Consider the following 17680-nt stretch of genomic DNA (forward strand, 5'->3'; position numbering starts at 1 on the left):
CCACTTCCAGAGCACATTCCCCACTTTTTCCTTTTCTTCTACACCACACATCTGAATACAGACGTTCACCCACCATTAATATATAATTGGTTATTATGCAACCCACCATTCCAAATATAAATTATAATCCGCCACTGTGCCCCCACTATCTGTACATAGGCACTTTCCCCATTTAATAAATAAATTAATTAGCACCTGTACTCTTTCCCCAATTCATTACCAGTCACTTTATCCTCAACACCCCCCACTATGTACCTCCCACTCTAACCCTGATTCATTATAGTTACATGCCCCTTCTGCCTCAATTCATTGTCATGTATTCTCTCTCTCCCACCCTCTATTCATTATCAACTGCTCTTCCCCATATTCAATACATCGTTTACTCCCCCACCCTCAAAATTCATCATTATTTTCTCTCCCCACCTTCAATTCACCATTTGCTCTCCCCACCCGCACCTTCAATTCAATTGCTGTCCCCTGGCCCTCACACTCACTTCATTTGCAGTCCTCATCACCCCCCCATAATCATTTGCAGTCCCCATCACCCCCACTTCATCATTTGCAGTCCACCTTCATCATTTACAGTCACCTACCCCTTCACTTCATCTGCAGTCTCCCTTACTTCATCATTTGCAGCCCCCTATCATTTCATCATGTGCAGTACCCCCTCAAACACACTTCATCATCTGCAGTCTCACCCTCCCACCTCACCCATTTGAAAAAAACCCAAAACTTAACTTTTCTATACCTACCTCAGTCATTCCCGGGACGTCTAGTGTTTTCAGCAGTGAAGCCGCTAGAATGTATGGGCTATAGTCAGGACCTCAAAGGAGCCCATACATTCTAGCGCATTTACTACTGAGATGGCTAGAATGTATTGGCTGTAGTCAGGACCTGTAGTGAGTCCATACATTCTAGCTACAGCCGAGCAGGAGTTGCGCAGCCGACTAGGTAAGACGGCTGTGGACAGCTCCAAAAAGACTCTGTGCCCCAGCGCCGACGTGTGCATCGCAGTGCACAGTATTTTAGTGCACGATGGGGCCTGATCAGCAGAAGCACAAGAGTGGGGTCCCGAACCTGCGGGCCCCTCTGTGTACTGCTGCTGACCTGGCCCCATACAGTAGTAAGAGCAATAATGCCCTGATGGCGGCCCTGGGTGGTGAAGTGGTGTTGTTCTGCGGAGCGACTAGCTCGTAGGCTATGTGGGGGCCATTATGCTGTAAGCAATCAATTATACAATATGAAGGTTTGAGTGTGGTCCAGTGTACTGTGTGGAGGGCTGTGTCGGGGCGGTATACTGTTTATAGGGCTAGTCCGGGCCATTACACCGTGTGGAGATGTGTGGGGGCCATTATACTGCATGGAGGTCTGTGTGGTGGTCATAGTTGGGGAAACATAGTGTGTTGGGCTGTGGTCATCATACTTTGCTGGCAGAGTTGAGATGAGGTACAGTAGGGTCATCATCCTGTGCATGTGGAGTGTATTGTGGAGGAATTCACTGTTGGGGTATCATACAGCATTTGTGTGGCAGTTTTGTTAGCATCATACTTTATGCGTGCAAGGGGCAATCTAGGGCTAGAGTAGGAGAAAATTTACACTGTAAAAGAATAGATCTGCCCGTGGCCAAACATTTTTGTATGCATGATCACAGCATCATGGACATAAAATTACTGGTATTATAAGGGAACTTCAAATCTGACAGGAAAATTTGTAGTACAAACTTATGACAACATTTGACACACTTAGTGCAGTAATGAATGTGTCACATGGATTTATGTCTTTCTACATTAACTAAGGAATATGCTCCTCAGACCATTTGGGGTATCACAATCACAGGACAATACAACTTTCACATTTCTTATCTATGAACTGTTTCAATATTTACAGCCACAACTGTTTCTCCTCCTCCCATAATGATATGATAGTTCTGGCTCTCATCATTTGTCTTATCCGTTGCATTATTCCAGTGTGCAGCTGTGTATAAATATGTGATTCTTTAGATTTTGTGTTATTCTATGCCTGATTAAGAGACCTGAGTAGTCTCCAAAGCTTGCAATGTGTTACCATCTTTTCATTTAGCCATTAAGAGGTATCAACCACTGAGGACTCTCAAACTCTATTATTTTTCTGTGCACTGGCTATCATGGTACAAATATATATCGTTTTCCTGCACCTTTTTTCCAGGGATATGTTTCTTTAGGAGTGTTTAGGAGAAGCACAACGTACCTTGCTTTACTACACCTCTATAAACATATTCTGCTTAAAAATATTAATACGTAAGCATAGATGTACTACACTTCACCAGTACAAACGCTCATCAGAACTAGTCCAAGTGATGTCTTTTTTTTTTTCACGGGCAGCACTCAGACAAACAGTACAGTTATGTGAACACAACCTATGAAGCAGCGGGAAGTAAACATGTTGAGGGCTCATACTCACAAGAAATATGGATGAGTGCAATCCGATAAAAAATCGGATTGCAATCCGACCAATGTTATTCAATGCGTGGCATCTCATCTGCGATTTTTTTTCTCAGCCAAAATCGGACTGAGACAAAAATCGCAGCATGCTGCGTATTGCTGCGTATCTTGGATGAGACTCGCCAATGCCGGTGTCCTTTGAAAAGCTGGCAATTAATGTGCGGTGTACAGGAAAATCACACTGACAGGTTAGAATAGAAAAGATAGAATAGATATATACATATAGAATAGGTGTGTGTATATGAAATATAAATATATATATATATATATATATATATAGTGGGTTCGGAAAGTATTCGGACCCATTTAAATTTTTCACTCTTTGTTTCATTGCAGCCATTTGGTGAATTCAAAAAGGTTCATTTTTTTCTCATTAATGGGCACTCTGTACCCCATCTTGACTGAAAAAAAACAGAATTGTAGAAATTTTTACAAATGTAGTAAAAAAGAAAAACTGAAATATCACATGCAAAAAATCCCCCTAGGAAGAAGCTTATGCGAAACGCGCGTCGGGGCTCCTGCAGCAACCCCAGGTCATGTATTGCCTACTTTATTAAACCTCCATTCCTGTTTGCACTATTCTTTTCAATGTGCCATATTATTTGTTTTCTTATATCTAATCTACCATGTAGCACTAGGCACTTTATTTATCTTTATTAAGACAGTTCTACATAAGTCCTCTGAACACTGCAGTATATATATATATATTTTATTTTTTTTTTTATATATTGTGGCATTTAACCATAATGCAATATTACTTGCCAACTCTATTTGGAACAGAAAGACTTGTAGTTTCTGTGGCTTCATTCAGCTTCAGTGTCTATACACTTTATTATTTCTAGCACTTTTGCAACTTTCTCTATCTTTGCTATTGAATTTTGCACTAAGCACTTTAATATTATTTGAGAGAATGTATTAACTTATAGTTGCATTTGCTACATTATTCTTTTTCTTGTTGAAGTGTTGATCCGCCTGTATGCACTTTGGCACCTTTCTTATTTGCACTTTGCATTTACTAGCAGAATGGAGCAGGTTAGTGCTAATTTTTGAACTATATGATTTTCAACAGGATGGCTTTAGATTAGTTCAGGGTTTTCTATAGGTTTCATTTTTTTGATGATGGCAACTTGCTGATTTATTCCCTCTTGTGTTACCCTTAGTATTAACGTTTACTCCTTTGTGATCCATTAATTCTCTGCACAGAGCTCAATTACGATACTAATATTGGATTACTAGCTCGGCCCGTGCGAAATTTTCGAACAATGGTCGTCGGGGGCGCAAGCAATTTCATAAAAAGCAAGCTGGTCAAATGTAAATGTATTTCATGAGCTGATGAACACAGACAGGTATTTATATATGTAGATGGGTAATACAATAAATTGTTTTGATAAGTAGAAGTAAAAAAATCAATAGAACTAAAAAATATTACTATTGCACTTGGAGTCACCATAAAATAAAATGGAAAAACAAATATAATTAGGACAAACAGTATAGTTAGCACAAAACTAGTCTTATAAATCCCTTTGGATCTTGTCTCCTATTGCAGTAGGGGTTAAACTACCACACACAAAAAAAAAAAAAAAAAAGAATGAACTCAGTCTGAAATCAAGGGCCACAGTAACAGATATTGCACATGGATCAAAGTTGCCTCCTCCAGTAGTGAGGGTTGAGGCTGCCACAAGTCTGTAGCCGCCTACTTCACTTGTGGTAGCCTCAACCCTCACTACTGGAGGAGATAACTTTGATCCATGTGCAATATCTGTTACTGGGCCCCTTGATTTCAGACTGAGTTCATTCCTTTTTTTTTTGTGTGTGGTAGTTTAACCCCTACTGCAATAGGAGACAAGATCCAAAGGGATTTATAAGGCTTGTTTTGTGCTGATGGGTTTATCTCTCAACGGGAGATCTTTAGGTATGCCGGATGGTAGCCAGATTGATAGCGTGTTGCCCGGGCAAGGTGACAAACCGACACAGAGACAGGGTATGTATCTGTAAGATGCCACGCTACGCCTGGCTAATTTTAATCAGGTCAAGCTTATATGCTCATTTGAGTAGGCGGTTACATTACATAATCATATTTCATTGGACAATTGATCATTCAACAGTAAGCATAAATGGTTCCAACCAATCATATTCATATTCGTTAACCAATCAGATTGTACTCGGCTGTTAATTATTAGTATTTGTGTAGACGTGCTGAAAGCTTTAATAGGTCTTGGGTAAATTACGCAAGATCCCAATATCATTCTCATTTATCTATCCTCATGACAGTTTATAGCTCAGTTAGCCTCATTAACCTGTCTTACTAAGTATTTATGGCCCCTTTATCTATAGTGATTTATCTATTTCTAAGAGTATAAACTCATTAGGCCTACGTGGAACTCGTGATATATCCTTCAGTTACATGAATCATAAGTATTACAAAGGTAAGAGGAGAGAACAACAGGATTAGGTGAGAAGTGATTTCTTCTGTCAGCTAATATCATAGAGGTATGGAGTGTGAGACCCTAAGAGTGTATGAAAGGACCCCACAGAATCATGGTTCCCCTATCAGTCCCCCCTTTTGAGAACAGATATGATTCTCTTACCCTCCTTCCTCCAGGTACTTCAAAGGCCTAAGCGCCAGTGTTGGGCTTGTCATTATTTTCTTCACCAAATTCCCTGAAGTGGGTTGAGAGATCATATCTCATTCTCAACCTTGTCAATTCTTTGGGGGAATATTCACATATTTTCAAAAATCGTCAGGGCTACCTAGATCTAGTATTTGCCTTAGTGCATCTCTAGTAGCATTTATAAACCTCTGTTGATTATAGCGAAGGTAAATTATCCAAAGCACATCTTTCTTAAAATTAGTTACGAAAGGAACTTCAGTCTCTAAAATGTCATTTTGATTTTTCCGCATCTGTGCCTCCTGGAGCAAGGCTGTTATCAGCAACAGGAACAGAATCATCATTCCTCCGTTCCAGGGCCTTGCAGTGGCTGGCATGAATCCAAGTGGGTTTTCCTTCAAGCTTTACTGATGTAGAGGTAGTGAGGAGAACTTGGAACGGGCCGTCGAACCTCGGCTCCAATGGTTTCCGTGTATGTCTCTTGACGACCACCCAGTCTCCTGGTTGGAGGGAATGGGTTCCTTCTTGATTCTCTGAGTCTGGAATAGAATCAAAGACTTGTTTATGCACAAGCGAGAGCCTCTTCTGAAGGCTCTGGACATAGCTAGTGAGATTGTCACACTGTAGCTGCAGTGTCTGTGGGAAGTATAGGCCTAACCTTGGTGCTGACCCAAACAAAACTTCAAAAGGAGATAGTTTTGTCTTTCTATTAGGTGTGTACCTAATGGAGAACAAAGCTAGGGGTAAACATTCTGTCCAAGGTTTCCCCAATTCCTCACTTGCTTTTTGAATCTTTAACTTAAGTGTCCCATTTAACCGCTCAACCTTACCACTTGCTTGAGGTCTGTAGGGTGTGTGAAATGCTTGTGTAACCCCCAACATTTGCATAACATGCTGCATTACCTCTCCAGTGAAGTGGGTACCTCTATCGGACTCTATGGTTTCAGGTAGTCCGAACCTACAGAAAACTTCTGACATCAGCTTCTTTGCAGTAGCCCTTGCAGTGGCTTTCGGCATCGGGAATGCTTCTGGCCACCCTGAGAAGAGGTCAACACACACGAGTACATATTCATACGTTGCTACTAGGGGTAACTGTATGAAATCGATCTGCAGTCGTTGAAACGGGTAGAGGGGCTTAGGTATGTGTTTCTGTGGTACTTTCACTACACCTCCTGGGTTGTGTTGTGCGCATGTCAGGCATGCCTGTGTGAACCTGGTAGCTACTGTTGTAAAACCTGGAGCGACCCATTGCTTATCCACCAAAGAACACATAGCATTTTTAGAAAGGTGCGTCGGTCCATGGGCTGCTTGAGCCATGACGGGATACAAGGATCTTGGCAGACACACCCGCTGTCCCACCATCCACAAACCTTCATGGTCACGTGCTCCAGCTTTCGACCAAGCCTTTCTCTCTTCCCCGGTTGTCTGCCGAGTAAGAGCCTGCAAGATACTCAAGTCGAAGTGGTTACACTCAGTGCTTACCATAACCAGTGGAGGTGCCTCAGGGGTCTCATTGTGTCTGGGTCTTCTGGCTGCTTCCTTGGCAGCTCGATCCGCTTTGTCGTTTCCTCTTGCTTCGGTGGTATTAAGCTTTGTGTGTGCCTTTACCTTAATTATGGCAACCTCTTTGGGCAGCAACAACGCTTCCATCAGTTGTTTGATGAGGTGCCCATGTTTAACAGGAGTGCCTGTAGATGTAAGAAAGTCTCTTGCCCTCCATATAGGACCGTAGTCATGGGCCACCCCGAAAGCATACCTTGAGTCTGTGTAAATGTTGTAGCGTCTACCGTCAGCCCCTTTAAGCGCTTCAATGAGTGCCGTCAACTCCGCCTCTTGTGCAGACATGTGAGGAGCGAGTGGTTCTGCTTTTACTACCTCATACTGTGTTACCACTGCATATCCAGTGTAGAACCGTCCGTCTTCACCGATGCTTCGAGATCCATCTATGAAAAGCTCAACATCTGGATTAGCAAGGGGTACATCAGAAACATGTGAAAAACCTGCTGTCTCTTGGGCCATAAGGGCCATACAATCATGCTCATGATATACATCAAAGAGTTCTTCTTCAGTCAAATTCTGCAAAAATAGTGGTTTACCCTGTCCTTCTCCCCCCCCTTTTGAATCCTCCACTATAGGAATAAGAGTGGCTGGATTCAAAGTTGTACATCGTTTCAGAGTGACATTGGGAGGCATGAGAAGTGCACACTGCAGTCTCAGATGTCTGGCTACAGAAATGTACTTGGGTTGAACTTGGTTAAGAATGCTGTGTAAGTCATGTGGAGTGTAGATGGTGACAGCGTAGTCCAGTATGATCTCTGATGCCTTGTCAAGAAGGAGTGTGACAGCTGTTACTGCTCGGACACAAGATGGTGCTCCTCTCGCAAACTGTACTGTTTGTCCTAATTTGGTTATTCATTACTGGCTCATATATTTGTTTTTCCATTTTATTTTATGGTGACTCCAAGCGCAGTAGTAATATTTTTTAGTTCTATTGATTTTATTCTGACACCGACGGTGACTGGTGTATTTTACATATGCTGCTGGAGTCCGTGTGTATACTTGAGCGCCACTGACTGTTTGCATTGTTAGAAGTCAAAAAATGTTTTCCAGTTGAGGGGCCACCTGCAGGTCATTGTATCTTTCTGCAGATTTATGAAAATGAATGTTTAAACTGTATTTACTGATAAAATTGTGGATGTGTGGTTTGTTTGTCTATTTTCTTGCTGAAGGGGGCCAGTTTACCTTTCAAATGGTGTATCATATGTGTGTGTGGGTGCAGTATGAACAGGGATACAAATGAATCACCGAAAAACAGTGTTTAGAAATAATAGAATAGATATCGCAATACCCTGTGCTTGCAGCTTTTGTATTTGTATCCCCATCATTTTAAAATGTATTGTATGTTTAATGTTTAATGAAAATTATTCAAGTTTTTTTCTAATTATTTGGCATATGCTTCCATTATTTGCAAGATTTTGTTGATTGGAAGTGCCATTAATCTAGGCCTAATAATTGGTTATAATATACCATACCTGTCCGGCATTCTGTTCCACGTCGTAATCCATATCTGGGGGATATACAGTTTACAACCGGGAGTGGTGCTAATGCGACCGCCCCAGCTGTAAACCACTGATGAATGAATGAGAAGCTGCCGGAGACAGCATCAGTGACTAGCGCTGATGTCACTGATGTTGTGCTGCCTCACAGCCTAACCTGCAGTAGACTCTTGAGTGTGGGAAAATGACAGTTCATTTTTCTACACTACAGAGGTCATTACAGGTGGTTTACAGCCGGGGCAGTCGCATTAGCACCGCTCCCGGTTGTAAACTGTATATCTCCCAGATATGGATTGCGGCGTGGGACTGACTGTATGCAAGACAGGTATGGTATATTGTTGTTTTTTTCTTTTTCTTTATTATAGAAGATCGAGGGAGTTGCTTGGATTAGCAGAACAATAAAGATGTCAAAACTGTGTGGTGTTTCATTTCATCAAAATGCTTTTTTCTGCTTGTGTGTTTATTTAACCCTTTACCAACTATAGGATTAGTAATGGATAGTTGACTTATTGACACCTCTCCATTACTAATCCGGGCTTAATGTCACCTTACAATATAAATGTGACATTAACCCCCAACTATTACCCCATATGCCACCTCTTACAGATGCGCCATTTATGGGGCAGCTGTGAGCTGGTGTTCATAGCCGAGGTGGAGCAATAACCATGGTCCCATTCTAGGCTATGAATTACAGCTGTCTGTATAGCCTTTTCTGGCTATTAATTGTAGGGGGACCTCACGTCATTTTTTGGGGGGCCCCCCTATTTTAATAGCCAGTAAAGGCTAAATATACAGCTGCAGGCTGACATTCATAGTCTGGGAAGATCCATGGTTATTAACCCCATCCTAGGCTATAAACATCGGCCCCCGGTCACTGGCTTTCCCTCTCCGGCGCAGAAAATTGCGCAGGAGCCCACACAATTTTTTCCCCCAAAAAATAATCTTTTATTAAATACATACATGTCCCCTAATTTGCACACATACTATACTAACTGTATTGGTCACTAACATCTATATATCTAACTATTCTGCATGTGTTTACTGTATGTAACCCATGTCTTCTATCCTGTCGGCTTCTGCATTGATTTTACAGCAGCCGACAAATGAATTAACGGCTATTCTGCCATCTATCTCTCTATGAAATATAAAGCTATACAAAAAACCAGGGGAAGAGTCTTGAGGAGATCATTTGCATATTCCCAGTGCCTTCTGGGATAAGTGAAGAGTCTCCGCGAGCTCAACGATCACTGGGTTTTGGCCGTTGCAGCTGAAAAGAGGAAATCGGAAAAACCGCGCGCCGATAGGCGCGCAAATTTTGGCTCATCTTTCATCGTTTTTAAGAAATCTCAAGATGGAAGAGGCCAGGAGCCATTTGGTGAGCTGCATTTCTTGCTACATGTTCACAGACTTACCAGTGGAAAAGCCAAACTTCACATGCCACAAATGCAAGCTTGTGTCCCTGTTGGAGGAAAAGTTGCAAAATCTCGAAGAGAGGTTGGCTACGTTGAAGATCATTAAGGAAGGTGAAGAGTTCTTGGACAGAGCAGAATTATCTCTTCATGTTACAGAAAGAGAAGAAATTCGAAGTGCACCTGAAGAAACAGAGGAATGGAGACATGTGACCCAGAGAAGCAGGAGGATCAGGAGGCAGTCAGCACCCATACTGCTCAGAAACCAGTACCAGGCTCTCACGCAGGAAAACGATGAAGAAATACATCAGGATAAGACTTTGCCAACAAACAGCAACCTTGTACGCCTTCAGAGTCCTCCTGGATGGAGAAAGAAAAATGTTGTGAAGAAGAAACGGAGAGTGGTGGTCATGGGGGATTCCCTGTTGAGAGAAACAGAGGCCGCTATCTGCAGACCGGATATAACTTCAAGAGAAATGTGCTGTCTTCCAGGTGCAAAAATTAAAGATGTGTCTGACAGGATATCAGGACTCTTCAGACCTACAGATGACTACCCATTCCTGCTACTACATGTGGGGACAAATGACACAGCAAGAAACGACCTGGAAACCATCTGCAGAGACTTTGAAGACTTAGGCAAGAAAGTGAAAGAACTGGGAGCGCAGGTGGTCTTCTCTTCCATCCTCCCAGTGGATGGCCATGGAACAAGGAGGTGGAATAAGATTCTGCAGGTGAACAACTGGCTACGTCGATGGTGCAGTCAGCAACGATTTGGATTTCTGGATCACGGAGTGAACTACTTATACGATGGACTACTTGCTAGAGATGGGGTGCACCTTACGAAGACTGGAAAGCATGTATTTGGAAGTCGCCTTGCTACACTTGTAAGGAGAGCTTTAAACTAGAACAACATGGGAAGGGAAGCAAAAGACCAGAAAAAGCCATACACCTGACAAATGCTATTGAGAACTCTGCTAATAGAAGTGGAAAGGAAGAACAAAGACGAAAGAATCTAATTAATAACAATATTGGAGAAAGAGAAACCAATCACAAACTAAAATGTTTCTATACTAATGCACAAAGCATGGGCAACAAACAAGGAGAATTGGAACTACTAACACAGGAAAAGAAATATGATGTCATTGGAATCACTGAAACTTGGTGGGACGATACACATGATTGGAATACAAGACTAGAAGGATACAACTTATTTGCAAGAAACAGACTTGATAAACGAGGAGGGGGTGTTGCATTGTATGTTAGAAACGCATATATCTGCACAGAGATTGAAGCTTCAGAGACTGGGAGTTCTGTGGAAACTGTTTGGGTAAGAATACAAGGACAGAACAATGGAAAGGACACCATTGTAGGCATTTACTACAGGCCGCCTGTGCAAGCTGAAGATATGGATGAACTCTTTATGCATCAAATGGCCAAGTTCTCCAAAAAATATGACATAGTTGTCATGGGAGATTTCAACTATCCAGACATTTGTTGGGAATCTCTCTCAGGCAAAACTAACAGGTCAAGGAAATTCTTATCCTCTCTTGCTGACAACTTTATCTTCCAAAAGGTAGGGGAGAAAACAAGGGGAACTGCTACCTTGGATCTAATCCTTATAAACAGGGAGGAAATGGTTGAGGAGGTAAAAGTGGCTGGAACCCTAGGAGGTAGCGACCATGCTATTTTAGAATTTTGGATAACTAGAGGAGGAAGACCTGTGAAGACTCAGACGTCAAGGTTAGATTTCAGAAAGGCAGATTTTAAGGGATTCAGAAAGAGAATTGGAGGGATCCAATGGCTGGATATCCTTAAAGACAAAAATGTCCAGGAAGGATGGGAAATCTTGAAAAATGAAATTCTCAAAGCACAGTTGTTAACAATTCCGAAAAGAGGGAAGAATAGGAAGCATTTAAGGAAACCAGGATGGGTGAACACAGAACTTAAGCACATGCTAAAAAGGAAGAAAAAAATGTTTATAAAATGGAAAGAGGGAGGCATATCTAAAGAAGAATATAATGCTGTCTGCAGAATCTGCAGGGCACAAATCAGATTAGCTAAAGCTGAAAATGAATTGAGGCTTGCAAGAGATGTCAAAAGCAATAATAAAGGATTTTGGGGATATGTCAAAAGTAAAAGAAAAGTCAAAGATGCTATAGGATTTTTACAGGATGAAAATGATGAAATGGTAAGACAGGATGTTGAGAAGGCTGAACTTTTAAATTCCTATTTTGCATCTGTTTTCTCTCAGAAAGGAAATGTAACACCAACTGTTATTCACTGTCCTATTAAGGGAATAGAAGAATCCAGGATATCTATAAACAGAAAGATAGTGAGGAAACACTTAGCTAACCTAAATGAATTCAAGTCTCCAGGTCCAGATGAATTACACCCCAGAGTACTGAAGGAGATAGCAGAAGAAATTTCTGAACCACTCTCCATAATCTTTGAAAATTCTTGGAGAACAGGAGAAGTGCCAGAAGACTGGAGAAGAGCAAATGTTGTTCCTATCTTCAAAAAGGGGAAGAAGGTGGACCCAGGCAACTATAGGCCAGTGAGTCTGACTTCTATACCAGGAAAGATCTTTGAACAAATTATTAAACAACATGTAAGTCAATACCTGGATAAGAATGAAGTGATCAAACAGAGTCAGCATGGGTTTGTAACTAATAAGTCATGTCAGACTAACTTAATTTCCTTCTATGACGGTATCACTGATTGGGTGGATCAAGGAAATGCTGTAGATATAGTATATCTTGACTTCAGCAAAGCATTTGACAAAGTCTCTCATACAATCCTTATTGAAAAAATGACTAAGTATGGAATGGACAAGGCAACTGTTAGGTGGATTCATAGCTGGCTTAGTGATCGGACCCAAAGAGTGGTCGTAAATGGCTGCACATCCAGTTGGAAGAATGTCTCAAGTGGGGTACCACAGGGCTCTGTCCTGGGCCCTGTATTGTTCAACATCTTTATCAACGATTTAGATGAAGGAATTGAGGGTAAACTGATTAAATTTGCTGATGACACAAAGCTAGGAGGGATAGCTAATACTAGAGAAGAGAGAGAGAGGATTCAAAAAGATTTAAATAAACTGGAGAAGTGGGCAGTAACTAACAGAATGGTTTTTAACAGGGAGAAATGCAAAGTACTACATCTGGGCAATAAAAATGAAAAAAGCATATATAGAATGGGAGGAATAGGGCTAAGTGACAGCACATGTGAAAAAGACTTGGGTATACCAATAGATCACAGACTGAATATGAGTCAACAGTGTGATGCAGCAGCAAAAAAGGCAAATGCAGTTCTAGGATGTATTAACAGAAGCATACAGTCTAGATCACGTGAAGTCATTATTTCCCTCTACTCCTCTTTGGTCAGACCTCATCTGGAATATTGTGTCCAGTTTTGGGCACCACATTTTAAAAAAGACATCAACAAACTGGAGCAAGTTCAGAAAAGAGCGACCAGAATGGTGACCGGTCTGCAAACCCTGTCTTATGAGGAAAGGTTGCAGGATTTGGGAATGTTTAGTTTGCAAAAGAGAAGACTGAGAGGAGACTTAATTGCTGTCTACAAATATCTAAAGGGCTGTCACATTGTAGAAGGATCAACTTTATTCTCATTTGCACAAGGAAAGACTAGAAGCAATGGGATGAAACTGAATGGGAGGAGACACAGATTAGATATTAGAAAAAACTTTTTGACAGTTAGAGTGATCAATGAGTGGAACAGGCTGCCACGAGAAGTGGTGAGTTCTCCTTCAATGGAAGTCTTCAAACAGAGGCTGGACAGACATCTGACTGGGATGATTTAGCGAATCCTGCTTTGAGCAGGGGGTTGGACCAGATGGCCCAGGAGGTCCCTTCCAACTCTACGATTCTATGATTCTATATATGAGTGTCACTGATATATACACACACACCTATTCTACGTGTATATATCTATTCTATTCTATACTGTACGCAGCAGATCATTTGCCGGCTTTTAATTTATTTGATTTTAAAATGATGTGTACAGTGGAGTTTTACAATGCGATTTTAACATGAGCTTTTACATACAGAGAACTGCTCTATGTAAGACCTCATGTTAAAATCGCTTTGCATACGGATTGCATACGGATGTCATGCACATGGGATGTACAGTGTAAAAATCATATGGAAATCGCATTACACTCGCATGACAGTCGCATAGCACTCGTCCGTTTTTTCGGTCAGGAATTCGGACCTTTTTTTTCTCCTCGCAAATGAGTATGAGCCCTAAGGATGAGCCGCTACTCATGGGCCACTGCTGGGTGCTTGCCCCCAGGCTACAATTTGCCAGCCAGCCCCTGGCCTCACCTATCCTTTGTCAGAGAAGGTGCAGGGTTTCCTTACCAGTTTCCAGACAAGGAGCGCAGGGAAGAAGAAAGTCTGCAGGAGCCAAGGTTCCGATAGGCAGGTGTTATTAAGGCAGATGTGTGGATTCTCCAAGCAGAGCGAGCAGGAGCCCTTTAGTGAGTGCTGGTCAGCACCTTCAGTGCAGCAGCCAGGAGATGTCAGACCAGACAGGAGACAAGTAATGGCGGACACGCTATTCGAGCTGCTGCAGCTGTTGGATTAAAAAGTTTTCCTTCCTTAGAGGCTGGGTCTTCAAAATAGCGGCCTCCAGTGGCAGGACTGAGGTTCCGTCGCCATCTGCTGGTCTATTTGACAATATCAGCCTTGCAGGAGATGTGGATGCTGCTGTTTTGGTGCCACCTGCTGGTGGGAGTTGAGCAGCATACCGGTGTTCTGTTTTCTTTCCTTTACAGGTGCCTGGTTCTAGAAGTTCCAGAGGTTCCAGAGGTGTGCAGCCCGAAGAGGATTTACAGCACACTAGGAAAGTCAGGAGACACATCCATTCAACTTATTGGTGGTGGACTAGGTGCGGCGGTCCTGTTGTTTCTTCAGAGAGAGTTTGGCGGCAAACATAGATTGTCAGGCAGAGAGATTGTTTGCAAGCAGAACTGTATGAACTAGAGCTAATTGCTCATACTCTTAAGGAGTCTTAATGCCCCGTCACACACAGCGATCTCGCTAGCGAGATTGCTGATTTTGTGACACCACAGCGATCTCGCCAGCGACCGGGATCAGCGACCGGTCCCCCTGCTGGGTATTGCTGATCGTGCTCGATTGGCCTGGGCCATTTTTTGATCGCTGGTCTCCCGCTGGCCAGCACGCATCGATGCGTGTGGAAGCGAGAGACCAGCGATCAGGGACCCTGGACACTGGTTTCCAAGGAAAACATTGGGTATCCAGGAGTCGCACAGCTCTTAGATACCCGATGTTTACCTTGGAAACCAGCGTGTACGCCGGTTTCCAAGGTAAACAGCGGATATCCAAGAGCCGCAGCTCCTGGATACCCAATGTTTACATTAGAAACCAGTGTCCATCGTCGCTGGTCCTGATCGCTGGAGGGGCTATCTTGTGACAGCTCACCAGCAATCAGCCTAACGATGTCCCAGCGATCCCATCCATGTCGGATCGTTGGTGGGATCGCTGGGACATCGCTATGTGTAATGGGGCCTTTACATACATATACTCTCATCAAAACCCTCCCTGCAGAAAATGACCTATGGGTGGGAAGAAAGGGGGATTAGAGGTTGTTAACTGGTATGCAGCACCGCTGTTGTGTTGGCCTCTTACATCCATCTAATTGCACTTTTGTACATGATTAACCCATCGGATACCACATTAGGCGGAACCATAGGTCAGGCAAATTGTGTATTTATAGAACATTCTGGGCTTATAGGTTGTGCATCACAGGAGTCCTAGTCGACTCTGACTAGGTGTGTGAACAGCGTCGGACTGGAGCACCTTGGGCCCACCAGAGAAAATCATTCTTGGGGCCGACTGTGTAGCTACATAGAAAGAAATACAAGACCACCAATTGTGCTGTAAAGCACACTAATATCAGGGTATATAAGGTAGTACACGTCTTAATTATGTGGCAGGAGTTGGAGTAGCCTTCCTCATAGAATATAAAGCAGCCAACTCATAGGGTACAATGCAGCTCCCTCATAGTATATAAAGTAGCCCCCTCATATAGTATAATGTAGCCCCCTCACAGAATATAATGCAGACCTAATTTAGTATAATGTAGCCCTCCTCATACAATATAATGCAACCAGCATCATAGAGTATAATGCAGCCCCCCATAGGGTATAATGTAGCCCCCATAGAGTACAATGCAACCCCCATAAGGTATAATGCATACCCATAGAATATAATGCAGTCAAAGGTGAATCTAGGCTTTCTGACACCCGGGCAAGAATTCGGTTCGGCGCCCCTGTGGCGCCCCCAGGAGTATGGTCACCACAGTGGTATTACCTTCCTCCTAGGGAGTGTGATGTCATGCTTGGAAGCAATAAAGGGTCTCTCTATCAGTTATTCACAATACACAGCACAGTTCCCACTCCAGGCCAGCAGATGGAGCTCTGAACCAAAACTAGGGGAAGAGCTACTCTCTTGGGGCCAGGAAGGGGAAATTAGGAGTTCGTGTGAGGAGGGCAATGTGTGTGGACGTGGAGAAGAGGAGCTGGAAGATTGAGCAGAATTCAGGGTTCACTTCTAGCTATAGCGCTTGATCTGGAGCCCGGTCTCCAAGGTTGTATGGATACTAATGGTCCTGCAGCAGAAACCGGAGGAATAGGAAGCTGTAAATGCTATGTTCCCACATAAGACTCCGAGGCACAACAGCAACGTGTGAGCCAGAAGAGATAGAAGGCTTCAGCTGTCTGCCATACGAGGGAGTTCTAAAAGAGAACAAGAAGGAGGAACTCCAGTGTAACTCAGTACTGTGAGTACTTCAAATAAGCGCTAGAAAGGAGACTACACAACCCATCTGCATAGAGAGAATCCTGAGCTGCTTCCTAGGCTAATCAGCTCCTGTTCCATCTGTAATCTGGACCCTGGACTGCATTTACAAAGCACAGTAAAGGTAAAGGAAACTGCTCCCTGTTGTGTGTCATTGCATTCTTCCTGCAAACTCTCCAGCACTGCTACAGCTCAGTGCCAGACACTACACCCTATTCCTCAACACCTATTACCACTGCCCTGGGATTACAGCTCCACCTGTGGGGAGCTTCATCATCATTGCTGCCTTGTACCATCTGTCCCAGAGGCCTGCAGCGTCGGCTTAACCCCTTCATTGCCGATCACCACAGGTGGCATCACGTGTTATCCACTTATAAACTTTAATCAGCCACTCTCAATCCCTTTTAAATGGACGCCCAGGGCCACAGACCGGGTCACCGCTACTGTGACACTTCCCTCTGAGATACCGGCCCGGTACCGAGCATCATGAACAGGATTTACGGAGCCCGATGTCCCCGGGTCCTGTGTGCCAGAGACTGTGTTGTGTGCCATAGACTATCTGCGCATTTGCCGCCATTATCCCGCCGCTTGGCGTGCACGGGAAGCCAAAGGGGCGGGCCGTTGTGGGCGGAGCCGGCCAAAAAGTGCAAAAAAGTGAAGTGCTGTGCGGGAAGAGGCCCACACGTGGGAAGTGAGAAGCCGAGGCCTGCTGTCCCGGTGTCCGCCCGATCATCCAGCCTGCAAAGCGGCAACTGGTAAGCCAGTGCAACCCAGGGCCTGGCCAACGTTAACTGGGGGGAGGAGAATGTCTGAGGCAAGAGCAGATGCAGCGGTGGATGCCACCGCACCCTCCACAGCGCCTCAAGATACAGGGGCCAGCTGCCTCCAGAGCACCGCAAGAATCAGCGCCCACCGCAGCAGTCCCTATAATGCCGCTGTCCATGCCCTATATACTGGGAGCAGCCTGGTTACCGCAGTACTCAGGGGAGTCACATACCCTGAGTGAATTCAAAGAGAGACTGTGCAGTTTGCTTGAAGTGTATCCTCTGTCTGAAAACCAAAAAGTGAACATCCTTATTGGGCAGCTAACTGGTGCAGCGCAAAGAGAAGTAAAAGCCTGGCAGGACACTGATAAAGAGACTGTTAAAAGGATTCTGGCTAAGTTAAGAAGCACCTTTGACACTCGCACTGCAGCTGAAATAAAAATGAGATTCTTTGGGTGTAAGCAGAGAGCGCAGGACAGTATACGGGACTATGCTCTTAACCTGCAGGAGGTGCTGCGAGCCATAA

The 17680-nt window shown here is 43.5% G+C and overlaps 1 protein-coding gene across 2 annotated transcripts; it reads right to left on the minus strand.

Annotated features, from left to right (window-relative positions):
• Positions 1 to 4464: 4464 nt before the first annotated feature.
• Positions 4465 to 14168, minus strand: LOC141047750 (uncharacterized). Of its 2 annotated transcripts, none has more exons than XR_012219899.1 (2): positions 13931 to 14168; positions 4465 to 5628 (listed from the first exon to the last, which is right to left on the minus strand). XR_012219899.1 is itself a non-coding variant. In XM_073543015.1 (2 exons), exons 1-2 carry the CDS (start codon positions 7280 to 7282, stop codon positions 5494 to 5496), a joined length of 846 nt encoding a protein of 281 aa, XP_073399116.1. In that variant the 5' UTR covers positions 7283 to 8132; the 3' UTR covers positions 4465 to 5493. The 2 variants fall into 2 exon arrangements, 1 of the variants encoding a protein (XP_073399116.1); XM_073543015.1 differs by lacking the exon at positions 13931 to 14168 and adding an exon at positions 6572 to 8132.
• Positions 14169 to 17680: the final 3512 nt, after the last annotated feature.

Source organism: Dendrobates tinctorius, unplaced genomic scaffold (assembly GCF_039654945.1).
Source record: "Dendrobates tinctorius isolate UK_male_01 unplaced genomic scaffold, ASM3965494v1 ptg000129l, whole genome shotgun sequence".
NCBI lineage: Eukaryota > Metazoa > Chordata > Amphibia > Anura > Dendrobatidae > Dendrobates > Dendrobates tinctorius.

Coding starts and splice junctions, on each gene's coding strand:
- LOC141047750 (XM_073543015.1), bottom strand. CDS start 7,282: ATGCCTCCCAATGTCACTCTGAAACGATGTACAACTTTGAATCCAGCC. Junction 5,629..6,571: donor AGGCACCTCCACTGGTTATG/GTAAGCACTGAG, acceptor ATTCTATTCCAG/ACTCAGAGAATCAAGAAGGA.